Source organism: Leishmania major, chromosome 33 (assembly GCF_000002725.2).
Source record: "Leishmania major strain Friedlin complete genome, chromosome 33".
Taxonomy (NCBI): Eukaryota; Euglenozoa; class Kinetoplastea; order Trypanosomatida; family Trypanosomatidae; genus Leishmania; species Leishmania major.
The window spans coordinates 581369-608212 of NC_007285.2; the positions used below are offsets into that span (position 1 = coordinate 581369).

Here is a 26844-nt window from a genome sequence, read left to right on the forward strand (position 1 = left end):
GGAAAGTGGGGAGGGAGGCTGTCTCACGTGATGCTTCTGTGAAGGTGTTCACGGGCGCACCTATCGACTGAGCAAAGAGTGAACGGAAAACGATAGACAGACATCGAAGTGATCACGGAGAAAACTGGAGGTGGAAGCAACTACAAGATGGCGTGTGCGCGGTGTCCCGCATTGTCGTTTTCGGCCTCTTGGGTTCTCACTCCTGAAGGACAGTATCAGCAGTGTCCCCCGCCGCCCTCTGTTGCGGAGGTGATCCGTGAATACCGCGGCTGTGTTGAGTGCCGCACATGTTCTCCCGATTATTACGATCCACGCCTCCTCTCTTCGGGACACTCGATGTACGACATGCACACACTGCGCATAAACATTTGCATGGGTTTGTGGTGAGTACACTTACGTAGAACCCACACGCACACACACACAAAGCACAAAAAAGTAAAGGAACCGAATCGCAAAGGCAGGTGCCATGTCCATGACCCAAAACATTGTGCGGCGCATCTTCGGCGACCGCAAGCTGCCAGAAAGCTTGTCGAATGAGGAGTACGACAAGTACATGCAGGACAACTTCCCGAAGTGGATGAAGGAGTTCGAGGACGGCGGCTTCCTCGAGAAAACGAAGCTGCCTCCCATCAAGAGTGAGGAAGAGTTCATTGCAAAGCTGCAGGAACACAAGGACGAGTTGATGGTGATCAAGTACTGGAAGCACGGGTGCATCCCTTGTCTAACATTCGCGGAGATGTACAAGGAGGCGGCTGAGAGGTGCACCAAGGAGAAAAAAAAGATTGTGTGGTACAGCGTGGATACCAAAGCGCTGAGCACGCGGCAGCTCATCGACTACCAGCTCATCTCCGGCACTCCCACCATCCAAACCTTCACGGGGCAGAAGCAGGTGGGAAACGAAATCAGGGCCGTGAACACGGAGGAGTTGCTGACAGAGCTTGACAAGCGTGTCCCAAAGTCGCCATCGTGATCGGGCGAGCGGCCATCTGTGCTTGCCGGCGATGCCGCATACGCGTTTGTGCACTGAGGGTGTGAGGATGAGCGTGCAGCGATGGGTCTGCGGCCGTATCTGCATCTCGTTCTTCCTCCAAGACTTTTGGTATTATTTGTTCCTTCTTCACAGCTTGGTCCTGTCGCAACCGACTCTGTGGACCAATGAGCGGGTGCGCCGCTGCTGAGCGCGCCGTCATCACATCGCCTTCCGGAACCACGAAAAGGGCGAACAAACACAAAGGAAAAGAAATCATCGCACGTCCTATGTACGCGAAAAGGTGTGAGCAGGGAAGACTCGAGGTATCGGCCTCACCACCACCCTCATGTGCACGCCGCTTCTGGGTCACGGCACACGGCGAACGCGCACCTCCACAAGTGCACTGCCCCCTGCTCTCCTGCCTCTTTAGCCTGCTCGGCCCCTCTTGCAGGCACGCGCTTCGTGCGCAGGTGCTCTTTTCGTCTGTGGCGTCGACACCTCTCCTCCCTAATCACAACTCCGTGTTCTCTCGCGGAGGAAGGATGCGGCACATCCTCCCTATCCGAACCGTTTTCTCACCCCGCACCGAGCGTGTTCCCGAAGCACCATCCCGGCAGCCTTGATCAGCGCTGCCTCGCGCACAAAAACGCGGTCCCTCTGCGTATTCTTCGTTTAGTAGGCACAGCTGCCGCCCTTCCCACCACTGCCACATCACGGCCCTCATGGAAGCGCACGCATCCACGCAATATCACCCGTCTGCGATGTGGCTATCATCAGCCCCTTACTCATTTCTCTCTCCAACTTTTTTCGCGTGTGTATTAACGCAAAGCTCCTCATACCGCTGCTCTTGCTCCTGCTCCTAGCTCTGATGTCCTTTTCTTTTCTTCAACGCCTTGGTGAAGGCGGGGCGGCGGGGGTGGAGGAAGGGCGCACACCTCCGTACGCGGCATCTCAGGGTCCAGTAAAACCACCCTGTGTGGTAAGAAGCCAAGCAGCTCCTCCCTCGGTCCTGTCAAATGCCAGAGCCACTTGTGGTCGTGACTAGCTCAAGTACCTACTACGCAGCGTAGTCAGAGCGATGTATTGCTACTCATGTCGGCGGTCGGGTCCTTATTGGCGTTGCGTCGGGGGGCGACTGGCATAATGGACTCGGCCGTGAGGCAGGGGTGGGTGGGTTGAGCTTGAGACAGGAGCCGTGCTCGCTTAACTGAGCCTGCATTGCTGTGGCACCCGTGTCTACGGCTGCTTCGCGCCACGCGATGGGGCCTCGTGACTGGCCAGGGGCTACAGTGGCGCTCGAATCCTGTTGTACAGCCGAGAAACGGACATGTTGAAGGCAAGACAAAAAACGAGTTATTCCTACGTGCGCCCTCCTTCGCCATTCGGATATACATGCACTTAAACGCACGCGCACAGTTCTCTCCTTTTCCGCTCTGCCTCCTACTTGTGTGCCCCACCTCCACCTTCGCCATCCTCATCATCCCTTTCACTCTTAGTCCATCCGGAGCGACCTCCCCCTCTCCTTTCCTCCACTTGCCTCTCCGCTGGATCGCATCACAAGAACAGAACGAAATCGAGAGGGTAGCAGCGACTCCGGGAAGGACGTGAGCAGGCTACGAACGAAAAAGGAGCGCAGTGATCATACATGCCTGCGCGACAGAAAAAGTACAGCACTACTCGCTGATACAGCAACTGCTCTATTTTCTTTCGGTTTTTTTTTGTTTTGGAGGGGAGGGGAGGGGAGGGGAGGGGAGGGGGGCTTATTCGCTTTCTCCTGCTACTCTCACGAAGAGAAGGCCTCCGCCCGCCGCCCCGCCCCATCCAATCTATACACGGCGCGGCACTGTTCTCGAAGCGCCCTTTGTTTTTGCGCGTAACGCTCATACATCACTGCGTTGGCCGCCCCCGCCATTCCGTTTCTTTCCTTTCTGTTTGTGTGTCGTCTTACTCTTCTTAGTCGTTGCAAGGTGACGGCGTGCAACACTGTCACAGTACCACTGCGGGAGGAGAGCATCGCTTGGAAGAAGACGTGCAACGCCATCGTCGCGGGTTGACTCTGCTGCCTCTCCCCTTCCATTTCGGCCTCTCTCGCACTAAGTGTTTTGTGTATGGGACCCTGTGGACGAAATGCCACTGCCGCAACCGTTGCGTGGCCGACGCGAGGAAGATGAGACCAGCAGTGACAACCTCAGCGTTGCCAGCGGTGGTAGCTGCACCTTCATCCCGTTCGCCATGGTGGAGCCGACCACGACCGATAAGTCCATACGTGCACCCATCCTCAATTCGGCAAACCGATCATGTGTCGAAGTCAACTTCAACAGCGCTATGTTTTCCAACATCAACTTTGCCGGTGACAACAGCAAGACGGCGGCATCGGTAGGTCTTGGACGGCTCACTGAGGTCGCTGATGCGAGCGGCTCCGCCTCCGCCACCCCAGCGGCGGCCGCCGCGACGACCGCCACCGTGAACATGATGCCGGCCATCATCGGCTGCTTCAGTTTCACCTTTGGCACCGGCATCTGCAGCTTCTACAGTCGCATCTTTCAGGCGAAAGGGTTTTCCGCGTATGAGATCGGCATCCTCGTCTCGGCGAACCCTCTCCTGAGCATGACACTGCTTCCTGGGCTGAGCTACCTGGCCGACAAGTTCCGCTGTCAGACGACGATGTCGCTCGTGAGCATCTTCATCTCGACCGTGTCCATGTTTGGGTACACCATCTCCGAAGGGCGCGTGCTCACCATAGTGTTCTTCCTTGTCATGACAGCCTCGCGCGTCGTGATTGGCCCACTCCTTGACCAACGGATCCTCATGATGTTTCCGAGGCAAGTGCGATCCAGCGCGTGGAGCCACGTCCGCTCCTACGCGGCCTACGGCTGGGGCATCGGGTCATTTGTGGCGTCGCTCATCTTCTCGTACACTGGCAACTGGGTGGCTGTGACCATACAGTACCTTCTCGGCCAGGCCGGCTTGGCATACTGCATGGTGGTGATAAAACCCTACGAGCGAATCGAGCGTGTGCCTGTGAAGTTTGTGGAGGTGCTGAAGCTGCTCGGAAGCAACAAGCGGCTGATGCTCTTCTTGTTTGCGTCGACGATGATGGGCACAGGGTACAGTTTCATCGACAACTTTCTTTTTCTCTTGCTTGGCGAGTTGGGCGGGTCCGAGGTGCTGATGGGCCTCACCGTCATCCTCACCGTCAGTACCGAAATTCCGCTCTTCCAACGGTCGGCTCAGCTGCACCAGATGTTAACGGAGCGGCAGATGATGACCATCGCCATGAGTCTTTGGGCGTTTCGAGTGATGTGCTACACCATGCTAACCAAGGCGTGGATGGTTCTGCTTATCGAGCCCCTGCACGGTGTGACCTTTGCCTTGATGTGGCTGCCGTCTGTGCACGTCATCTCGCGCGCGTTTCCGCCAAAGCTGTCCAGCTCCGCCACCGGATTACTCTTCACCTTCACGAGCGGCGTCGGCCCAATGATCGGCAACCTGCTCGCCGGCACCCTCTACACCTTGATTGGGCCACGCAAGATGTTCTTCTGCGCGGCTGTTACTATGACGACTGCGATGATCTTCTTCCAGACTCTGGACCGTATTCTTGAACTACGCGGCATGCCAATGGTGTACGAGCCGGAAGCGGAAGGAGATGCGGCGTCCGACCTCGCCTTCGCGGCGAACAAAGACCAGGTCGAGACACAGCAAGCACGAAAAGAGATAGCATCGGTGTCTACCAACGAGCTCAAGAGCAGCGGTAGCCGGAGGAACGCCGCCGCACGTTCGACGATCGCGCAACGCATAAAGCTGAAGGGTACCGACGAAGGGCGCCAAAGGACCATCGACGTGGCCGAGAGCGAACTACCATCCTCGCTTCACAGCTGCGTCGAGGGCACAAAAGGCGTTTGAATATTTTCCACAGGTCGCCCCACCATGAGGCCACGCCGGCAAACGTATACGCACGCACAGCCACAGCTCATCCACCTCTGTCGCACTGCAGCTACATCCCTCGTCGTCTCGGACGAGCCATCCTGCCGTTGCATCGGCGCCATGCGCCGAACGGGCTCTTCTCATCCCTTCCTCATCCCTTCTCCGCATGCGTGCTGCACGATCAGCGCCAGATGGAGACTCGGGTGGGCCGCAAGGCGCGATCCAAAGCGGTGACACCTGTCGTGCCGGTAACAGGGGGTGCCGGCTTGGCGGCTGAGCCCGGTCACCGAGTCCGTGATCCCTGCAGCTGGCGTCGGCTCCTCTGCTATTGCCGACCTATTGCGCGCTTGCCAGCGTCCTCCTTGCGCTCCCATTCCCAACGACCAAAGACAATGGGATCGGAGAGGCGCGCGCGGCGGGCCAGTGGCGCCAGCATCTGGGCCCCGGTGCACCGCCATGTGCCGTCTTCCACCGTTGCAGGGACCGCGCTGAGCGCCATGAGGGGGGGAGAGCGAGTCCGTAGCAGCAGCCAAACATGCTTCTCTGTGTCGTAGCTGGTCATGTTATCCTCGCAATAGCTTGGTCCCCAGCTGTACTGCTTCATATACATCGCAGTAGCTGCAGGTCAGGGGGCAGCAGACTCTTATCCGTGTACCTGTGAGTGCATTATCACTATAATGCATCGCGGCCGCACCTAAATTGCTTTCTATCCGTGATGTACCGTCTGTTCTCAGCGAGTAAATGAGCTTCCCATAATGGGAAAGTGTCTGCTCGCATGGTGCTAGTTTTTTTTTTCGTCTGAAGAGTGCGCCCGCAGCCCGCCCGGGAGTGATGCGTTGAGGTGCACGCGACCGCCGTGCATGAGGGGTTTGTGTGCGTGCAGAGCCCTGAAGGGGGCGTGAGTGCAGAGAGACACAGGCAGGTGCGGCGCAGCACCACTGTGGAGTCGAGGGGCAGTAGACCTGCCTCTTCGAGTAGGTCTCTGCTGCCTGCGCACCTTGTTGTTCCCATAGTGATGGCGGCTGCTTCGGGGGCAAAAGTGCTCGAAGGCCCTCCCGTAGCTTGATCTGGCACTATCCCGTCACGCGATGGCACCGTAGAGTTTCTTTGACGGAATCCCACTCGTGCGCACAGACCTCCCTGAGCTCGGCCAGTCGAGTCGTGAGTACTTTGATACCCTCTGCAGCGTGTCTTACCAATGCAGCGCATTGACTGGGAGGCCCACGCCAAGAAAACGGGGCTGGCAATCCTCTTCCAAGAGCGTGCGTGCAACGGAGAGTTGCAAGCTGGTTGCGGTGGCCCTCACCAAGGAGTGTGCACCTCGTCCCGGAGGGTACTCAGCTCCACGAGGTGCTCCAGTGTCCAGTGCTACGCCGTTCAGAGGGCGGCTTGTAGTGCGGACAGCATGACATCCGTGTCCGCGGAGGATGTGAGGAGTGCGAGGTCGTCAGCGAAGAAGGCATGGTGCTCTGCTGGCGTCCTGTTGCGCTGCACACTCAAGGGGGTCCACCACCATGATGAGGCGAAGAGGGCCCAGGACAGATGGTTGTGCGACTCGGCAGGTAAGCCTGGCCATCGTCGATCTCATCTTGCGAAAGCGAGCACAGGCACGACGATCGTCTACGAAATTCATGATCCTGCGGGTCAGGTACGACTCTACGCTGCACTTCTTCAGCGCCGTGACCTACGGAGCCAAGCGTGCGAGCGTTGAGTCCACAAGCGCCGCCCCTATCCTGGCACCTGGCTGGCGCCGGGCTGCTGAGCGGAGGGGCAAATTCGTGGGAACCGCGACTCTACAGCACTGAGGACGGAAGCGAGACTGCTGTAGTGGGAGCTTGTCTTCCACATGGTCACGCAATCACCGCGAAATCAACCGAGAAGCAAGGCAGCAAAACTAAAGAGGGTCGTTCCGCATGACGCGTTCATGGGCGTATGGCCGATGTGCGGCCTCGCCGGTGTCCCTCCTACAGAGCCCCTCCGTTGTTGGCGTCCAGTGAAGCGCAGTCGCGCCTTTCCCACGGCAGCCCGCCTCTCACCCGCCTTCCCTTCACATTCCCATTCCCATACCTTGCGCGTCCACTTTTTCGCGCCCACCCACCCACCCACCCACCACATACACGCACACCCGCCCCCCTCCCCACGCAGGTGTGCATTCTTAGAGTTTTACGAGGGAGACGAAGGGGCATCTGGTATTGCACCAAGGCAAACGCGCGCGTACATGGGCACGTTCTTCAGGTCTGCAGTGTAGACGAAAAAAGTTGATGCCGACGTCAGGTAAGGCTCTCTCCGAGGGGTGGCGGCAGGACATGCAGGGGCTCGTCGGCACTGCACAAAGCACAACCTCCACCCCCTCTTCACCTCCCGTCGTGGCGCGCAGCGTCCCCCACGCAGGGCCGTCTTCGACTCTGTCATCTCCCGACAGCTCCGTTGTCGCCGGTGACCCTACCCCGTACGGGGTGACAGCACAGCAACTCGACGCGCTGTCGGCCATGGCCTACCTTGTCGGCTCGCCACTGCAACGACAGCAGCCTGTTGGGAGTGACATGAGGCACCCTGCCTTGCTTGTAGCGGCGAAACTGCTGCAGCACGGCGTCGACTCCGAACGCATTATTGAACTGATCGAGTGCCGCTATCACGACGCCTCCTAGGGGGTGAGCAGCGCTGCCGCCGAGAAGGAGAAAAGCGAGACTTTTCCGCGCAGTGGCGCGCACACTGATGACTTGCGCCGATGACGTCTGTCCTCCTGCCTTCCACCAGCTGAGCGCGGGGGATCTCTGGCCCACAGCCGAACTACACTAAAAGAAGGCAACGAAGTCTTGAGCCACCGACATATGTGTACAAGATGCGCTCACGTCACCTCGATTCGGTGAAGGGGAACAGCAATAGACATCCGGTGCCCGTGTGCTCGCGAGGGGTGGGTGGGCGTCGCAGCAACCAACGTCGGGTTGTACGAGCCTGCTTTCCTTTTTTCGGGTCCCACACCCTCTCTCCCCTCAACCCCTGCTCTCCTCACACATCGTGATGCGCTGTGCGTGAGGGGCGCTTTCTTTCTCTTCCTTTACTCAACGTGGGTGGTGTGTGTACCGACGTTCTTTGTGCATGTGTGTGTGTGTGTGTGTGTGTGTGTGTGAGGGAGGGAGGGAGGGAAGGAGGGAGAGACAAGAGACGAGAGAAGCGGACGGAGTCACGCAAGAAAAAGTGCCGTGCGCTACGACGGCCACGACTCACAGCGCGCCTTTCGTGTCCTCCCTCTCCCTCTCCCTCTCTCAAGAGTGCTCGGCATCGCCACAGCGAGATCACCAACGTGGCACCGCTCCCTCGCTTCGTGCGTTTTCTACTTTTCCTCCCCACTCTTCGCGCTGGGTTCTTTCATGTGCCCCACCCCTGCGCACACACAGAGCGTATGCATGTGTTGTACCCTCTGGGCTCACCCTTGCCTTTGCCTTCCCCACCCACCCCCACACACACACACTCACTCGGGCGGTGAGACTACGCTATATGCCCCTGGCGGTTTGCGTACCTGGATCACACGCAAAGAAGTTCGAGGCAGATGATACAACGGGGAGGAGAACGGTGTGCTCCATGCGTCAAGATATCTCAGTAGAATGTGGTGTGTTGCCCTCTCTCCCTGTGTGAGGGGAGTGGGGGCTTGCGGAGCCCAGCGGGGGAGGGGGGAGGCTCCCGTTTGTTCCGCTCCTAAAACTGCTCAACGCACGAAAGCACCGAAGCGGTCATCGCTCAGCCACGCAAACGCGCCTCATACGCTCGCCTCTACGCTTCTCTATCCCGATCCCTTTTCTTGGATGCGCTTCCCTCTCCCACACTTCTCCGCCTTCTGTTCCGTGCGAACTTTTCGTCTCGTCTTGCGTCTGAGCGCCTGTCACTGCTCACCAACGCTGTGCGGCGTGAGTCGCGCGTGCGCCTCTTTGGCCCCCCCCCACACACACACACGAGGAAGTATCATTGACTGGCATCAGAGCCGCCGTCGAGACGTGCAGCAGCTGTGCGCCATCTCACCTCTCCTAATCCTTTCGCACAGCTTCACATGCACAAGTGCAGGCACTTGTGCTCACACCTTTCCATCCTCTGTCGCTCAGCCTCCTATCCTCACATCATGCGGCTGCGGCACTGAAGCAGTCACTCAGGTACATCTACATACGCGTCCGCCACCTTGATACGGACTCCACAGTCACCTGCAACCAAACGAAAAGAGAAGGGCACCTCTTGTGGATGTAGCCCTGCCCATGGCGCTTCTCTCCTCGAAGGCCGCCCGCAAGTGGGGACGGCGCTGCCTTTACGCGACCGGAATACTGGGCGTCGGATACGTCGGGGCCGACTACGTCACAGACAACTCCCTGACGCGCTCGCTGCGCACGCTGCTCGCCTTTGGCATCATCGTGTACACGTACAAGCTCACTACCCCTACGACACCCGAGGAACTGTCTTCCATGCACAGCCGTGTGGCACGCATCATCCTCGACACATGCCTAAAAAATGAGGGGTTGTACATCAAGATTGGACAAGGCCTGAACTCCATGAGCCACGTGCTCCCGCGCGAGTACACGGAAGTGCTCAAAGTACTGCTGGACCGGGCGCCGCCTGTTCCGATTGCAGAGATTCGAAAGATCATCCGCGCCGAAACCGGCAAGGAAATCGAGGAGCTGTTTGTTCGCTTCGACGAGACGCCGGTGGCCTCGGCGTCGATTGCGCAGGTGCACCAAGCATGGCTTCCGCCTCCGGCGGACGGCGCATCGGCGGAGCCGCAGAGAGTAGCCGTGAAGGTGCGCAAGCCGTGCATCTCCACCCAGTCCGTGTGGGACCTGTGCATATATAGCACCATCATGACACTGCTGAAGCTTCTCTTTGACCTGCCGACGGACTGGTCCAGGAAGACCGTGTGCGACGCGCTGGTGCGCGAGATGGACTTCACGTTGGAGGCGTCCAACGCGAAGCGCTTCCGACGCGCTTTCCGCGACAACCCGCGCTTGTACATCCCGCGTGTTCACGACGCGTACACCTCAAAGCAGCTGCTCGTTCTGGAATGGATCGAGGGGACCAAACTGAACGACGTGGAGTCTATACGAGCGCAGTACAATGAGAAGCGTGTGTTGACCACCTTGTTCGACGCCGTTGGTGACATGGTCTTTAAGCACGGCTTCGTCCACGCCGACCCGCACGCCGCCAACGTCCTTGTGCGGCCCTTGCCGAAAGCCAATCCAGCGCCCGAAACAGCGGGCACCGACATGGCTGCTGCCACCACCACTACCACCACCACGGCAGCGCGCGATTCGAGTGACTACCAAGTCGTCCTCATCGACTTTGGCCTCGTCACACCGGAGCGGGTGCGCTTTCGATATCAATACGCCCTACTCTTTGTGAGCCTCTTTACCCATGACAAGGAATCGCTGCGGCGGGTGGTGCACGACTGGGGCATCAACGACGCCGAGATGTTTGCCTCTATACAGGCGCAGAAGCCCTTCGAAGCGATCCAGGCAGGCAGCTACGACGAAGTCACACGCGATGAGGTGATCGCCATGCAGACGAAGGCGCATGAGCGGGTAAAGGAGATCTTACGCGACACACGGCGCATACCGAAGGAGCTCATCATGGTGGGCCGCAGCCTCGACATCCTGCGCAGCGTCAACCGGCTTTACGGGTCACCCGTAAACCGCATGAACATGTTTGTGCAAAGTGCCGTGGAGTGTCTGGGTCCACTGCGCAACTATGACGCGGTCGACGCGTATTTGAAGCGCATGCAGAAGATTATGGAGGCGCGGGGTTGCTTGACAACGGTCGCCATGGACTGCTACCAGGAGTACGAAAGCGTGTACGACGCCTCTGCAGACACCGTGCGAGAGGAGCAAGAAGCCGCAGCAGCGCAGATTGCCGCCGAGGACGCACAGCGTGGGCTCCACCATCCCTTGCAAGGGCCAGCATCGGAGGTGTACGCGTGGCTCGACGCCGTGTATCGCGCCCTGCTGCTGCACAGTCTTTTGTTCCTGCTCAACGCGGTTCACGTGATCACTTACACTTACAACTCACTGATTGCGACGTTTCTGTCAGCCGCAGCGCAGAAGAAGCTCCGTATCGCAAGCCTGGAAGACCGACGTGATCCTCTATTGGGGCAACAGTGGAGTATCGAGGGGAAAGAGATGGCGGAAGCCGTCCTCGCGGCTGGCTAAAACGCACGCCGAGCGAAAGACAAAGGGAAAGGAATGAGAACGTCGCCAAGGCAGTGACGAGGCCCACCTTTCTCCTCACCTCCTTCCCTTCCTACCGTCGTATCTTCTTTTTTGGGCTTTCTTCTCTGCTTGCTGAGGTACTCTTTGCCCTGATGGTGCCAGCCATCGCACCGCGGTATCAGGGTCCAGTGCCCCCCCCCCTCACACACACACACACTCCGTGGGGAGCCCAGGAGCCTGCATCCTGTCTTCGGGTACGGGTGCGGACCCTTGGTGCCAGCGGACAGCTCTGTGCTGACACGGTGCGGGAGAGACGTGCGGTCATGATCATGCGTGTATCAGCTCACTGCGCATCATGCCGACGACCCAGCGCGTAGTGGAAGAGGCGTTTCGTCCCCACCACCCCCACAGCGCACGCATGCAAAACAGTGCGGCACCTGCTGCATCCGACCGGGTGGACCGATGAGGCGCAGATGCCGGCAGCATGACGAGAGCACCCTCGAGTTGCACCACCGGGTCCTCCAGACTCCCATGTGAAGAGTCTCCACACCATATGCTGGCGTGCCGCGGCTTGAAGCGACTGAGAGGGCGAAGCAAGGCACACGGGCAGGGCCTCAGAAGGCCCTGACCTGAGGCCGGCCAACTTCCTCTCTGAGCCCATCCGGCATGCTAGTGCCCCCCCCTCCCGCCCACCACCCGCACGGCAGACGCCGCCGCTTGTACCCTCGAGCAGCACCCTGGCCGCGGCCCGCGTTGGGTCGATGCGTGCAGCCCATATGAGTCTCCGTGTGGGGCTGATCATGGAGCACGCGCGCGAGGAAGGGATGAGAAGAGCCCGTTTGGCGCATGGCCCCGATGCAACGGCAGGACGACTCGTCCGAGACGACGGGGGATGTAGCTGTAGTGCGACAGAGGTGGATGAGCTGTGGTTGTGCGTGCATATAGCTGTTGGCTTTTTTTACGGTGGAATGACCTGCTGATAGGAAGAAAACAACTAACGTTTTCTTTACAGGCGGCGCTGCTGCTGCTGTGCGCGCACACCATTCGGTATTCAGTGATACACGCGCACGCGGACTTACCATGTCACGCACGTGTGGCACCCTACACGTATGTGTATCCATGCATGCCTGTGTACGTGTGCGCTTCATTGGCGATGCGGATGTATCCACGCGTGTGGAACACGTGCACGGACACTCTTGCGAGGTATTGGCGTTGTTATTCGTTTTCTCTGTCGTCTTCATGACAGTTCTCCTTTGTGCTGCCCCCATCCCCGTTCTCTCTCTCTCTCTCTTGCGCGGACGTGGCGTTGTGCCTGTTGGTCTAACTCACCCCGCCCATTATGAGGCGTCCGCCGGAGACCGCAGAAAGCACCATAGTTTTCGAGGCAGAGATGCAGGCAGTTGCGGCAGCTCCTCCTCCTCCTCCCCCCTTCTTCCCCCGTACTCATAAGCGCGCTCTCCCGGCGCACTCTCGACTGCCATGCCTCCATCCGCCCAGAGAGCTCGCACTTAGCTGTCTGCGGACTCGCCCGCTTATGAAGGCCGCTTCTTCTCGCTCGCCCTCACACGTGCACCTTCCTCCTCTCTCCCCCCCCCCTTCTCATTACCTTCCATCCGTGGCCTGCCCACTCGCTTCTTACATTTTCAACGGTACAAGAACCCCGCATAGCTGCTGATCCTGCTACTTCTCTGGCCCTCATCACTTTGCCGTGCACGTTCGTGTCGCCCTTCTCGCTTCCTTCAGCCAGTGCATCATTCCGTCGAGGCGGCATCGCAGCAGAACTTATCTTCCTCTCTCCATTCCCATTCTCTCCAGCCGCCCTCGTGCACTCTCCCCTCTTCGTTGCGGGCTAGCGTGACGGTGGCGCTCATGTCTGGCATAATTCACAAAGAGAGCCTGCCTGGGCAAAGTGTCATCAAGCGGCGCCGCATCGACACCCAAGCGACGACGGAGCCCCGAAAAGAGAGCGAGCATGGAGACGGCAATGAGAAGCACGTTGGCGATGTCTTGAAGGGTGTGGCAGGCGAGAACGATGCCATCAGCAGCACTGTGGCCCAGTCTGGCCCATGCAGCTCTGCGGCCAAGTCGTCTGTAAAGGCTGCGCTAGCACGCAGCAGCAGCAGCAGCGGCAGTAGCAGTGATGACGAGGACGACGGTGATCAGATCGAGCGTGAAAACGCGCGCCTTGCGAAACTGCGCGAGCAGCGCAGTCGTCGCCAACAGGAGCAACGAAGCGCCGGTGTAGCTTCCTCGGCTTCTTCGGCGCAGCTATCGGCTAATACGCCAGGTGGTGTCGACACCACGTCCTCTCCCTCTGCTTCGAAGGCGCAGGAAGGTGCGGTGCACACAAACAGCTACGACCACGACGTGCTCTTCCGAAACCGAGCGTGGTGCCATCCGTCCAAATCGGCCACGGCAGCGGAAAAGCAGCAGAAAAAGTGGGACTCCGTGCTGAACCGCACTCAGGACTCGGTGGCCTTTGGGCACTTTATGAAGAACTTCTTCAAGTGAGCAACCGTGGCGGTGGCTGTCGTGTTGGTCTTCGATGCTCCTCGCACACACGCCCGTGTCATTTTTTTTGTTTCGGTAGAGTGAAGCAGTCGTTGTCTGGGCCTGCCACCGGCTCCTTTTCGCACATGGGTCAACGGTCGTGATGGTGACGACATCAACGCTGTGGTGCAGGTGTTGTGGGCCGTCGTCGACGCCTTGCTCCTTCTAGCATCCCATCGAGCAATGAACACGCGCCAGTGGCGCGCGCGATGTACCCTTCTCGTGGGGTTAAAAGCCGAAAAGAGAAGCAGAAGATCATGTCACTGTGAACGCAGGAAAGACAATGATGCCTTTCACGTGCGCGTGATGGACGACAAACACATACGTGGCAAGTGCGGCCTCACTCCCTGCCCGCCCCACGCCCTCCTCCTCCGTTGTTGTTGCTGCTGTCTTTGATTTGCGCTTCGGTTGCAGCTACTGCGATGTATATGAAGCAGTACAGCTGGGGACCAAGCTATTGCGAGGATAACATGACCAGCTACGACACAGAGAAGCATGTTTGGCTGCTGCTATGGACTCGCTCTCCCCCCCCCTCATGGCGCTCAGCGCGGTCCCTGCAACGGTGGAAGACGGCACATGGCGGTGCACCGGGGCCCAGATGCTGGCGCCACTGGCCCGCCGCGCGCGCCTCTCCGATCCCATTGTCTTTGGTCGTTGGGAATGGGAGCGCAAGGAGGACGCTGGCAAGCGTGCAATAGGTCGGCAATAGCAGAGGAGCCGACGCCAGCTGCAGGGATCACGGACTCGGTGACCGGGCTCAGCCGCCAAGCCGGCACCCCCTGTTACCGGCACGACAGGTGTCACCGCTTTGGATCACGCCTTGCGGCCCACCCGAGTCTCCATCTGGTGCTGGTCGTGCAGCACGCATGCGGAGAAGGGACGAGGAAGGGATGAGAAGAGCCCGTTTGGCGCATGGCCCCGATGCAACGGCAGGATGGCTCGTCCGAGACGACGAGGGATGTAGCTGCAGTGCGACAGAGGTGGATGAGCTGTGGCTGTGCGTGCGTATACGTTTGCCGGCGTGGCCTCATGGTGGGGCGACCCGTGGTACGTATTCAATAAAAAAATCACTCTGTGCTTTCTGAAATCTCGTGTGTCATCCTTCTCAAAGCATGACAAGCATGTGCGAGGTGCACACCACCGTCTGCGGCACACGCCTGAATGCGGCAGGCATTAAAGGCTCCCACTGTTCCTCTTCATCCCTCCCACGCCTGGGGCTGCATGTGCCACTTACATAGAGAAATATACACACATGCATCGCACGTTGGCACCAGCAGCTCAATGGTGAAACCGACATCGTTCCATACGCTGATACGACGACACGGCCCCTTAACTGGGTCGTCCCACGGCAAACGTCACTCAGGGAAGCACGGCGCATGGTTTCCACACGCGCAATGCCCGTTCAGGCCGTTGTTGCACGGGCTTACACATAATAGGGGCTTAGTGCCACTCGCCATCGCGCTTACCGTGGTGCTCCTAGTCGCGTCAACCGAGCTGCTATGGCCGCGTCGCTACGCGCGGCTGCGGGATGGCCGTAACCTTTCCATCCCGTACCGCTCCAAAGCCGCAGCGTATCGACAAAGCGCGGTGTTCGTGGCGCCACTTCCGCGTGGCAGCGAGAACGTCGTCCCTGGCACCGACGGAGAAACCGTTCCCGTCGCTGTGCATAGCCGCTCACGCCGCCAAACAGCGCTGGAGGCGGAGATCGAGGCGTACCTGGAGAGCCACGGCATCCATCGTGAGCGCCGCACACGTGTCCGGTTTCACACTTTCTCCAACTTTGTGGACTGGAGGCTGTGCACCACACTAGGCTCTGCAGCGCTGGCGGGCTTCAGCGTTCCGGTAACCGGCTTCAATGACACCTACTCGCACATTCGGCGCTTCGAACGGTATCTGGACTTTGTCGAGCGCGAGGGGCTGCACGACGAAGACATCGTCGTCACATTGGACAGTGACGTTTTCTGGACGGGCGTCGACTTTCTCCCCTTCCTCGAAAAGTTCGCGCGCTTTTCACCAGAGAAGGAAAGCGACCTCGACGTCGCAGCCGTCCGGGCATGGGAAGACTATGGGGAGAAGAAGGCGCCCCTGTACATGCAGCACTTGCAGGCGGAGATGCGCAACGGCTCGGCACACGGGAAGCGTCCTTTGCTGCAGATGCCGCCTGTGGTGTACAACGCCGACGACCTGTGCTGGTGGGGTCAGCACTCTGAAGGTTTTGTGCAGTGCCCGCTGGCCTTTGCGACGCTGGACCACATGATCGAGGTGGCGCGCAACCACGTTTCGAGCATGGACTTGAGCAAGGTAGGGTCCCAGGTGCTCGTGTGCGGCGATAAACTGCGGGCGCAACTCAAGAATCTCTTTACAGGCAAGCAACGGTGGATGGTGGACGACTTGCTACGACACCCGAACGCGGCGTCGCCGTACATAACGCAAGCGAAGCGGTCTTGCGACGATCCGCTCTTCTACAACACCACCATTGTGCACAAGTCCAACCCAACCGTGCTGCTGAACGGCGGCATGCACGTGTCACGCGTGTGGGCGCTGCGCTGGGTGGCAAAGGCGGTTGCGACGTACATGAGGACAGAGACGCCGGTCCCGGAGGCGGAGGACCACCGCACGTCTCAGTGGTGGTGTGACCAAGCGCTTTTAGGGCAAATGTACGTGCGGGCGCGCCTGTACGAGATCGAGCACAACCTGTTGGCAGGCCCTCCGCTTTCTATGAGGACGCCGCCAGTCGCGTACGATGACCGTTACGGCCCGCCAGGCCTTGTTGGTCTGGACCGGCGGTCTCAGATGGTTGTTCTCGCCCCGACCATAGAGCGCAATCCGAACCTGTTCCACCACGGCGGGTACCTGGAGCGGCAGTTCCCCGGTAGCAACCGTTGGTGGATCTGGAACAAGACCGAGTTACTACTGGGCGAGAATGAGCCTCAGGGTGTCTCACTGGGGAACCTGCAGACAACGCGTGGTGGCGTCCTCGTGACGCCGCCGCTGCTGTGGCGCTCGGCGACCGCAGAGGACAGGTCAAGAGGCTTTCAAAATGAAGCGGAGGAGGACCCCGACGTCGTTCGTGTTCCTTTCATACACTACGCCGCGCCTTCCAAGCACAAGCGGTTCACAGCGCAGCGCAACTATTACGCGTGGATGGTGGCTGCGCGGCACGACCGCCGGGCCCGCGAATCCGTGACGAGCGCTCTCGGGAAGGAGCTGGTGGAGCTGTGGTTCAACGAGGAGCGTGTTTTCGTCAACTTCACACGCATGTGCGAAGACCCGACTGTCTTGTCTCCGCCGTAGCGCGAGCTCATTGCGCCGCGAAAGAACGAATATGCGTCCTTCGTGTGTCATTTTTTTTTTGTGCTTGTGTGTTTTTGTTCGGCACTTTCCTCCCAGCACAAATGCTGTGTTGCACTCTTTTTTTCTTGTCTTTGTACGTGCCTCGGAAGCGCCATCGAGTGCGGGGACTCCGTTCAACCTGCAGGTATCATCTGGTGCCCCTGTGTGGACGGTGGAGTGTGTTTCTGTGGATTTTTGTGCCTAAAGGCATCGCACTCTTGTGAGCTTTGCCTTTCTTTTTGTAACACTTGCTCTACGCATCGCCGACGTGCTCGTGGACACATACGCCTCCGCGTGCTCTTGTGGTAACGCCGCCATTTCCTCTCCGCCATGTTGGTCAACTTGGGCTGAGGAGTATCTACCAGAGCGCCTCCGTTTGCCGCCACCCCCCCCCTCCCCTCCCCTCCACCACCACCACCGTCACCACCAATCTCTCAAGGAACTTTACAAACACACTATGTGTGTTGTTGTTTTCCTTTGTCCTTCTCGCATGCTTCATGCGGTATGGGAATGCTCCCGTGTGAGTGACGTTTGTGTTTCTCTCTGCGCGTGGACCAGCTGGGGCGGTTTGGGAGGAGCTGATGGGGGGGGAGGCGCAGTGGAGGCAGGGCAAACGGGAGCGGGAAACACGGCGCGCGGTCGGAGCGAACTTGTGGAGAAGGGCATCCATAGATCCGGCACAGCGGCAGGAAGTTCACGGAAGACACGCGTAGAGCAAAGGTGAACAAGAACACTCTGAGAGTCCGAGATGAAGAAAGAGGAACAAAAAGAAAACACAAAGGAGGCGGCTGCCGTTGACAGTCAACGACAATCAGTCATGCCAGCACCGGTTTACACGTCCCTTAAACGTGAGAATGTACACACCCACGCACACGGAGACACCTCGTGACACTAAAAGGCGTGTTGGCGCCACGTAGTCTGAGCCGTGACGAGAGGGAGAGTGCAGGCAGCTTTGCCTGTAGCCTGTGTCGATGACGGTCATTCTGCACCTGTGCCACCTTTTTGCCCTCTTTTCTCTCCCTCACACGCATACTATTTTTCTGGTCACGTAACACGATCGACGCAGCTACGAAGGGCATCCCTTACCGCACTCAGCCCTGCCCCTCTCTGCATTCTGTGTTGTCTGTCAACCGCTCGATTCGTCGCGCGCGTCACAGCGAACCTCCATGAGCGTCGAGGAGCCGCAGCCAAGTTCGCCGGTTGCAGTGAACGATGACGCCGAGGACGTGGTGGAAGCGGAGTTGGTCGCTTACGACGCGCATCACACGCACCTTGTCGAAGGCGACTTTTTCCCGGCCGAAGCGCCGGAGGTGGAGGCTGATGGAGCAGTCGCTGACGCTACTGAGGAAGTCGACGCGCTCGTTGACGCCATTGCCGCCGAAGCAGCGGCAGTGGCCGCAGTGTCGGTGGTGTCGACCCCGCCAAAGCCGGCCGAAGTGCCGTCCCGCAAGCGGGTTTGCTGGGCCGATGAAGGCCACCCCGACACCGCCCGCGGCTTGGTGAAGCACGTCACGAACTTCTACATGCCCAACACCTTCTCACGCGGCTCCCGTTACGACGCCGCCGACCAATCTAGCCCTACGCGGCAGACCAACGCGACGGCCGTCAACCCGACCCCACCCCTGTTCCGGGAGAAGGTGAACTCGGACGCAACCACGTACAAGTTCTGTAAGGCGCAACGGCCAGCGCTGCAATACGCGGAATGGAGGCGGCAACAGCATGAGTACGGCGTCACACCCTTCGAGCTTCAGCCGGTCGAAGCCGGAGAGCTGACTAGCAGCGCGAGCGTCGCCACAAGGACTCTCTTTGGTGAGCTCTTCCAGCGCAGCGTTGTCGCACGCGTGGCTGAAGGGCAGGTGCGAATACGCAACGGAACGCACCACAACAGTCAAGACAACGGCTTCCAGCAGCCCTTCGTGCGCATCGACGCGACGTTCGACGAGCCTCTCCCCATCCCGTTGTAGCCACGGGGCGTGTGGCATTTGGCTTGTGTTTCCACTTTTTTCTGTGCGCGTCAGGCCGCTTGGCGTTCGGGGTTGCCACGCCCCCTTCCCTTAGAAACAAAATTAGCGCGCGTTTCCGCCCGGCCCCTGCCAGGGGTTTGGCTGGGTGGTCGGCCCGAGCCCCTCGGGAGGAGCCCAGGCGTGCGGCCCAAAAGAAAGCCCCTGGCACACCGCCGCGCGCGCGGCCCACCCCCCCCCCCACACACGCACACAAAAAAAACCCAATCCACAAACCCCCAACCGACCCCTCATCCTCCCATCATGCCCCACCCAAGCCGGAGGCAAAGCGCCCCGCCTCGTGAAAAACAAACGCACTCCATGGGGATCGAACCCACAGCCACACGCTTAAGAGCCATACGCCCCACCGACTCAGCTAGCAATGCAAGAACCAGAGCGGGGGGAACGCTCTCCCACATCTCTCTCCCACTCCGCTCACGTTCCGCGGGTCCACCGGACCTTTCCCTCCGCGCCCCCCCCTGAAAGGTATACCAGACGCCTTCCTATGGAGAACCCCTGCCTTCCCAACGCTGGCCCCGCGCACAAACATGCCACAGGGGATTATCCTTGCACAGCTGCGCACGGGCACCTGCCCGCACCTCTGGTCCCCGCAGCAGCGGGTGATTGGCGAAGACAAGATGGCGCCCTGTCTACTAATCCGCTGGCATTCTGGAGTACCCCCGTGCCACTTCCGAACGACAAGCCATGAGATCTCTTTGCGCAGGTGAATGCTTATCCGCGGGCCCCCTCTACCCTCGCCACACAAACTCGTGTCAGAGGCGTGCAGATTCAGAAGAGGGCGGAATGCCCCCACCCCCTGCAGCCACAGAGCCATGGCAGCGACGGAAATGAAAGATGAAGAGGACGAGCCCCCCCCTCCACCTGAGGCATCAACGCCCTTCTGAATCAGGCCCCAAGATCCACTAGTGCGAGCGCTGTGCGCACGCGCTGTCATGCACAGCTGGCGTGGCGCATCGCATTGGACCAAGGCATGCAGAGGTGGAAAGAGCGCGACTGAGGTGCAAAAATACGGTGTGAAGAGATCCGTCCCCACCACCCCCACAGCGCACGCATGCAAAACAGTGCGGCACCTGCTGCATCCGACCGGGTGGACCGATGAGGCGCAGATGCCGGCAGCATGACGAGAGCACCCTCGAGTTGCACCACCGGGTCCTCCAGACTCCCATGTGAAGAGTCTCCACACCATATGCTGGCGTGCCGCGGCTTGAAGCGACTGAGAGGGCGAAGCAAGGCACACGGGCAGGGCCTCAGAAGGCCCTGACCTGAGGCCGGCCAACTTCCTCTCTGAGCCCATCCGGCATGCTAGTGCCCCCCCCTCCCGCCCACCACCCGCACGGCAGACGCCGCCGCTTGTACCCTCGAGCAGCACCCTGGCCGCGGCCCGCGTTGGGTCGATGCGTGCAGCCCATATGAGTCTCCGTGTGGGGCTGATCATGGAGCACGCGCGCGAGGAAGGGATGAGAAGAGCCCGTTTGGCGCATGGCCCCGATGCAACGGCAGGATGGCTCGCCCGAGACGACGGGGGATGTAGCTGCATTGCGACAGAGGTGGATGAGCTGTGGTTGTGCGTGCGCATGCGTTTGCCGGCGTGATCTCGTGGTGGGGCGACAAGTTAAGAAATTGATTTTCCAACTGACATGAAATGAGGGGTATAACTCAATTAGGTCGCCGAAGGAGCTTTTTCTGCTGTTCTCAGTTTTGTTTTGTGAGTGGTAAGTAGAACATGTGCCAGCGGTCCAATCTTCAAGTCCACGTCCTTGATAATGATGCCTCCCGTTTTTTGCCGTCGGTTAAATGAAAGGAAGTGGTGTTTCATCCGCTGCCTTACACTTTTTACAGTGGTCTCTATCTTGACTTCGTCACGCACCCCTGCCGTCACGCGTATCTCTTTGGCAACGGATGGGGCTGTGTCGTCCCAATAAGACACCTCTGCTGGAGAGCAAAGCTGTCTGCCGTTGGTTAAGCGCATCGCCAACTATGGCTTGTTCTCTCGACTCTCATCTCCCTCTGTTTGTTGGACGACCTTGATTCTCTGCACAACCTTCAGGTGCGTGCTCATAGTCTGAAGCATATAAGCCTATCTTCTCACAGCATCTTCATTTGTCACTTTAGTATCACGAGTTATTTGCCACTTCCCAGCCGCTCCCCGCAATGTCGAAAATTTGCGCTGCTCAGCGTCTTCGAGGACTCTCGACCAGCTCTATCTGGGAGGAGATGACACCGCTAGCCAATAAGCACAAGGCAGTCAACCTTGGTCAGGGCTTTCCTAGCTTTGCTCCTCCACGGCTCCTTCTGGAAGAGCTGGAGAAAGTTGTCCAAGATAGTGAAGAGGCACCTCTTGCTCACCAGTACTGCCCTCCTCGAGGTAACGCGGAGCTCGTTGCGCAGCTGTGCAAAAGTTACACGAAGCTTCTTTCCCAGGATATTCAGCCCTCCAACGTGGTTGTGACAAATGGCGTGACACAGGCTCTCAACGCCATATTCCAGGCTTTTATCAATCAAGGCGACGAAGTCGTTCTTGTAGAGCCTTTCTACGATGCCTACTACCAGGACATCTTTATCACTGGCGGGGTAACCAAGTATGTCTCTCTCCAGCCCTCCACGGAATCGGCTGAGAACTGGAAGCTGACCCGTGAGGCGCTTCTTGAGGTTGTTAGCGCAAAGACAAAGTTTATTCTCATCAACACGCCTCAGAATGTTCCCGGCAAGGTCTGGAACGTCGAGGAGCTCCAAATAATCGCAGAAGTGGCGAAGCAGTTTGACGCTGTCGTCATCTCAGATGAGGTGTACATGTATCTTACCTACGGCAAGCCCCATGTTTCTATCGCATCATTGCCAGACATGTGGGAGCGCACTGTTACGCTTTGCAGCGCTGGAAAAACTTTCTCGTGCACTGGATGGAAAATTGGCTGGGCTGTGGGCTGCGCTAAGCTGACTGCACCGATTGCACAAATTGTCTCCTACCAGTCATTCTGCTGCTCTACACCGTTCCAGATTGCCATCGCCAGGGCCGCTGCAAAGGCTGCGGAAAACGGTTTCTACGACATCCTGCGCGACGAATACGCAGCACGCGTGGCGCAGGTGTCCAATATGCTCGCAGCCAGCGGCTTATGCCCGGTCAAGCCCCAGGGTGGTTTTTTTGCTCTCGCTGACATCACAAAAGTGGATCCAAAGCACTACTACGATGCCTCAAACAAGTCACAGGCAAAGGACTGGCAATTCTGTATATGGCTTACAAAGAAAATTGGCGTTTGCGCCATTCCTGTGACAGCTTTCTGCCAAGAGGAGAGCAAGCCGCTTTACGAGAATTATGTCCGCTTCGCCTGCTGTAGGTCACAGAGTGAGCTAAATGCTGCAGCTGAGAGGCTCCAAAAGCTGCAGGACTATCTTCTCTGAAGCTGACCCAGGCAAAACTTTTGTGTCTCCTTACCTCCCTTCTTTTCAAGTGAAAATATCAGGTACGTAGCTTTTATTATTCCCTTTTCGTTTTTGTTGTTGTTCAAGTGAGCCAGATTCTCTCTTCTGCCAAGGGACTCATTTTGTAGTTTTTCTTACGCCCTTTACTAGTATGAGTTGTAGCAAGTATCTGCACATGCCGTGTTTTTTTCTCGTTTCCGACCACTGAAGTTCTTCTTGAGGTTCTGCTTCACTTCTTGCGGTCGCGTGAAGCAGAGGAAGAAGAGAAAGGGTACTGCTTGCGCATCGAAAGAAGCCGCATCGAGTGCATCCCATAGGTTTCAAAAGCACAATAGCAATTCTTTTGTACTACTACTTTCCTTCCATTGCTTCCTTGTTGCCTTAATCGCTTCTTTTTTTCAGCAACTGCGCCTTCACTGGAACTGGCTGCATTCTCGGCCTTTCCGTCGCACCCGCTTGTCTCAAGATTCTTGCTTGCTTGTAAGCTGTTTCTGCTTACTTACTAGTGCCCTCGCTGGGGTTGGGTCTCATCTTCGAAATCCCCGAAAGCCATAATGGCTGGATACGTGCGCCAAGCCTCAGAAGATAACTTCTAGGACATGATGTAGCCGACCTGCACCCAACGCCTTGCTCCGCTTCTCTTTTCGTTCACTTCCTTTATGCCCTAACCCACTCCTCTCTTGTGATTTGTTGGCATGGCCGACTCCAGAACGAAAGAGCCCTTTGGAGCGATGGAACTGAAAGTCAGGGACCGCTCCGCCGAGTTTGCCGAGCGGCGCGCCACCGTGTGCACAAGGTGCGACCGTTCTGAATCTTCCGTACCAGAAAAGCCAACGGAGCAGCTTTTTACGGCTCCGCTTTGGAGCAGGCTCCCATCTGACTTCGAGGAAAATGCACTTGCGCTCTCACATCAAATCGACCAGCTCCGTTCGAGGCACCTCCTCTTCCTGAAGCCGAAGCTCCGCAGCAAAGACGAGGAAGACGAGCTGCGAGCTTTGATTGATAAGCAGGCAGTCGATATTCGGGCTTTTCTCAAGATGCTGGAGCATACTATTGTTCTCGGCACCCAGCTCAAAAGCACGTACTCTGAAGAAGAAGCACGCATTGTCAAAAGTGTCCAGGCGCGCCTGACAGCTCGCTTCAAGGAGCTTGCTCTACAATTCAAGTCTGCCCAGGAACTATTTGGAGCTGAGCTGCACCGGCGGGAGCAGAAGTCTAGCAAGTACATGAAGGTTGGAAGCGATGCTGCCTATGAAGCGGTTCAGCAAGAGGAACGAACTGTTCAATTTCTCGAAATGGGCTTCACAGAGCAGGACGCACAGTCTATCCTGATCGAGGATATGCAACGAGATCAAACGAACAAAGAGATCAAGGATATCCTTGACAGCATACAAGAGATTCACTGCATGTTCGAGGACCTTCACACCTTGGTAGTCGATCAGGGGACAATGCTGGACAGGATCGATTACAATGTAGACAAAGCATTGGTGAGCGCATCGAAAGCACAGATCGAACTGGAAAGAGCTCGCGAGAATCAGAGCAGCTGCATTCTTATGTGACTTCCGCCCGTCCTACTTTTGCCTACCCCTGCTCAGCAAACTGCACCACCATTTTGTTCACTATCCGTGCTTTTTCCTCTCGTCGCACACACAAAGAAAACAATACAAAGCAGGTCACTCCGTGCCATCGGTGCAACTCGATCATGCTCTCATCTGTGCCGTATCGTCGAACGAGTTTCTAGTTAGTTATTCTTCTTCGTGCTCCCCACTTTTCATTGCCCCTTTCTCTTGGCAACGTCATTGTCTTTGCATAACCTACAATTTGCTCTCCGCTACCGTCAAAGCTGTCGACTGCGGTGTAACTCGGTAACTGTTGCGCCTATTTGTCATCACTCATTTACGCGTGAAGAAGCCGTCTACTCTCCCTGGCATTTGAAAAAATGAGGCCTCTCACAGATGACGAGACGAAAAAGCTCTTTGACAAGCTTGCACAGTACATCGGGGCCAACACAACGCACTTGCTAGAGCGAAAAGGCGAGGAGGAGCACGTCTTTCGCCTCCACAAGAATCGTATATGGTACATGCCTTTGCGTCTCGCAAAGCTTGCGAGCTGTGTGTCCAAGACAAATCTAATGGGTATCGGCGTTTTATTCGCCAAGGTTACTCACAACGGAAACGTACGCATTCAGGTGACAGCGCTAGAGTACATCGCGCAGTACTCACTCTTCAAGATTTGGGTAAAGCCGAACCAAGAGCAGAAATTCCTGTACGGTGGAAACGTCAGTCGCGCAGGCCTTGGCCGTATCACCGAGTCGACACCGAAGTACCAAAAGGTCGCCGTCTTTTCAATGGGCGATATCCCATTAGGTTTCGGTGTCGCGGCCCAAAGCACGCTGGAATGCCGAAAGTGCGAAATGAACTCACAAGTGCTTTTTCATGAGGCCGATGTTGGTGAGTACTTGCGTGATGAGGCTCGCATGACATAGGAGGATCCCTTTAGCGCAGCACTGGCTCTGCGTTTCACAGAGGCGCTTCCCGAATCTCTTGTAGTTTGCAGGCGAGAGCTTGTGTGTTTATCTGACAGGGGGTTACGTGTGTGCGGCAGTGTAGGCACCCTCTTGATGGCAACGGTTAATGCTGTTAATGCCCTTTGAAATGGAAGAAAAGGTTCAATCAGAGAGTGTCTGGCACAAGACTCGGGCACTTCGTCCTTCTTTTTTTTGCTTCTTCTGAGGATCCAAATCACCGTGAGCACTTCTCTCCGTTAGGCCACTGCTCTTGTGCCTCCTCGTGAGACAGGCGACTCAAAGGGTTACGCATTAGAAGTGGCTTGGCGACACCGCGATGGCGCACTGAGTATGGGCGTTCTGCGACGCGTTTATAAGATGATTCTGTGGAACTTTCGCTTCTTTCGTGCTGCCTTTTGCGTGATCGTGCTGCTTCGCTCTCCGCTTTGGGGTTTGCTTGCGCATGGTTTTCCTGAGAATAACACTACATTGCCTCTGCTTCACAGCACTATTGCCGTTGCGAAGGTCTCTTGCGCACATAAGTTTGACAACAGCGTACCCCAGCGCTCTTGCATCGTCCACATTATTTGTGCACCAAAACAGAAAAACGAACGGCGGGAAAAGCAGTATGTCGGCAGCTGCCAAGACGGTGCAGGAGTCAGTTGACCGCCTTCGCGGACAGATGATCCGGACGGCCCGCAGATTTCGCGACTACAACTTTCGCCAGTACTTCGTCCAGCACGTCAAGGACGACTTTGCCGCACTTGCAAAGCTCTCTGAAGAAGAGCAGAGGAAGTTTTTGGCAACAGAAGGGCGCGATAAGCTGCGTCAGCTACAGCGGATGGCTTTAGTGAACCAGATGTATGCCAAGCGACCTCTCTATTTTGACACCGCTGCACAGAAGCCTCATCGCAGGCAAGACGATGACACGGGTAAGCCAGTCATACAGTGAGTGGTATGAGCTGGACACGTGAACCTCGCGTCTTCGTTGTCGTCTAAAGCTGCTCTCATCGAGTACATACCATACAGCTGTACCTACATCTCTTTTTGTTTCTCTCTTTCGCTCACATACCTTCACAGTTACCGCTATCCTTTTTTCCCCTACACTGGGATGAGTGCGGATATTATTTTTGAGCGTCTGTCGGCTGCTTCTTCCTCGCACATTTGATACAGTCTCAGTTGTTCTTGCAGTGAGTAGAAGCGTGACGAGTGTTTGGTGAAGCTGGTGGTTTGCATCCGTGGGTGGCGTTGTGCATATTCTCCTTTGCCATGCGGAGATCTTGTAAGGGGTCTTGAGGGATGTTGCAGGTCATCTGCTCAAGTCACCGGATCTCCCTGAGGTTGTTTGATTTACATTCGCTTCTTCCTCTTTCCGCTCAACGGCGGAACCGTGTTGACCAGGGCGCTTGTTTGACACGATAAGATCGAAATCGGATAAAAGACATCACAAGCGTTCTTGTCACGGCAAGCACCCACTGGAGCGATAGTTGTGTCGTGAGCATATCTGCTGTCTCAATGACGCGCGGTACGCACAAAAAGGAAGAGCAGCCATCTCCTCCAAAACATGCCCTCTCTCCATAGTATACGATGATTCCTATTTTCTTCTGCCTCACGCTCTCCCGCTTTTCTCTTGCTACCCGCATGTCTACACCATCTCTTGCAGCCTCGCCTTGTGTGTTCAGCACGGCTAGAGGGCCTCTCCGAAGCTGTCTGCCCGCTTTTCTCCGCCCTTGGGGTACAACGAACATCCAAGCACGGCAGAGAACGAAAACGAAGATTCACCGCTCTGTTTTGTGCGACAGAGCAGGGCGGCTGCGCGCTTCTCCGTGCGTTCACTTCCAAACCGAAAGGGGAAAAGGTGGAGAGTGAGCCGATGGCTTTTCTTCCCCTCACCCTCCCCTTTATTGGCTCTTATCTTTCCAAGGAGCCTACTGAGCCTTC

General features: G+C 57.5%; 10 protein-coding genes and 1 non-coding gene across 11 annotated transcripts; 10 read left to right on the plus strand and 1 right to left on the minus strand.

Annotated features, from left to right (window-relative positions):
- Positions 1-466: 466 nt before the first annotated feature.
- Positions 467-970, plus strand: LMJF_33_1280 (conserved hypothetical protein; the record flags this gene model as incomplete). Its single annotated transcript, XM_001685835.1, has 1 exon — positions 467-970. The coding sequence occupies one exon, from the start codon at positions 467-469 to the stop codon at positions 968-970; it is 504 nt and encodes a 167-aa protein (XP_001685887.1).
- A 2127-nt stretch (positions 971-3097) lies between these two features.
- Positions 3098-4873, plus strand: LMJF_33_1290 (conserved hypothetical protein; the record flags this gene model as incomplete). The annotated part of the gene is made up of 1 exon (XM_001685836.1): positions 3098-4873. One exon carries the CDS (start codon positions 3098-3100, stop codon positions 4871-4873), a length of 1776 nt encoding a protein of 591 aa, XP_001685888.1.
- Positions 4874-9138: 4265 nt separating this feature from the next.
- On the plus strand, positions 9139-11076 carry LMJF_33_1300 (putative ABC transporter; the record flags this gene model as incomplete). The annotated part of the gene is made up of 1 exon (XM_001685837.1): positions 9139-11076. One exon carries the CDS (start codon positions 9139-9141, stop codon positions 11074-11076), a length of 1938 nt encoding a protein of 645 aa, XP_001685889.1.
- Positions 11077-12945: 1869 nt separating this feature from the next.
- On the plus strand, positions 12946-13587 carry LMJF_33_1305 (conserved hypothetical protein; the record flags this gene model as incomplete). Its single annotated transcript, XM_001685838.1, has 1 exon — positions 12946-13587. The coding sequence occupies one exon, from the start codon at positions 12946-12948 to the stop codon at positions 13585-13587; it is 642 nt and encodes a 213-aa protein (XP_001685890.1).
- Positions 13588-14907: 1320 nt separating this feature from the next.
- LMJF_33_1310 (putative expression-site associated gene (ESAG3)) lies at positions 14908-16920 on the plus strand (the record flags this gene model as incomplete). The annotated part of the gene is made up of 1 exon (XM_001685839.1): positions 14908-16920. One exon carries the CDS (start codon positions 14908-14910, stop codon positions 16918-16920), a length of 2013 nt encoding a protein of 670 aa, XP_001685891.1.
- A 1205-nt stretch (positions 16921-18125) lies between these two features.
- Positions 18126-18923, plus strand: LMJF_33_1320 (conserved hypothetical protein; the record flags this gene model as incomplete). Its single annotated transcript, XM_001685840.1, has 1 exon — positions 18126-18923. The coding sequence occupies one exon, from the start codon at positions 18126-18128 to the stop codon at positions 18921-18923; it is 798 nt and encodes a 265-aa protein (XP_001685892.1).
- A 349-nt stretch (positions 18924-19272) lies between these two features.
- LMJF_33_TRNApseudo_01 lies at positions 19273-19345 on the minus strand. Its single transcript has one exon. It is a non-coding gene (tRNA).
- A 1786-nt stretch (positions 19346-21131) lies between these two features.
- On the plus strand, positions 21132-22376 carry LMJF_33_1330 (cysteine conjugate beta-lyase,aminotransferase-like protein; the record flags this gene model as incomplete). Its single annotated transcript, XM_001685841.1, has 1 exon — positions 21132-22376. One exon carries the CDS (start codon positions 21132-21134, stop codon positions 22374-22376), a length of 1245 nt encoding a protein of 414 aa, XP_001685893.1.
- Positions 22377-23128: 752 nt separating this feature from the next.
- LMJF_33_1340 (putative QA-SNARE protein) lies at positions 23129-23956 on the plus strand (the record flags this gene model as incomplete). Its single annotated transcript, XM_001685842.1, has 1 exon — positions 23129-23956. The coding sequence occupies one exon, from the start codon at positions 23129-23131 to the stop codon at positions 23954-23956; it is 828 nt and encodes a 275-aa protein (XP_001685894.1).
- Positions 23957-24336: 380 nt separating this feature from the next.
- On the plus strand, positions 24337-24882 carry LMJF_33_1350 (conserved hypothetical protein; the record flags this gene model as incomplete). Its single annotated transcript, XM_001685843.1, has 1 exon — positions 24337-24882. The coding sequence occupies one exon, from the start codon at positions 24337-24339 to the stop codon at positions 24880-24882; it is 546 nt and encodes a 181-aa protein (XP_001685895.1).
- Positions 24883-25366: 484 nt separating this feature from the next.
- On the plus strand, positions 25367-25855 carry LMJF_33_1355 (conserved hypothetical protein; the record flags this gene model as incomplete). Its single annotated transcript, XM_001685844.1, has 1 exon — positions 25367-25855. The coding sequence occupies one exon, from the start codon at positions 25367-25369 to the stop codon at positions 25853-25855; it is 489 nt and encodes a 162-aa protein (XP_001685896.1).
- Between the last annotated feature and the right edge of the window lie 989 nt (positions 25856-26844).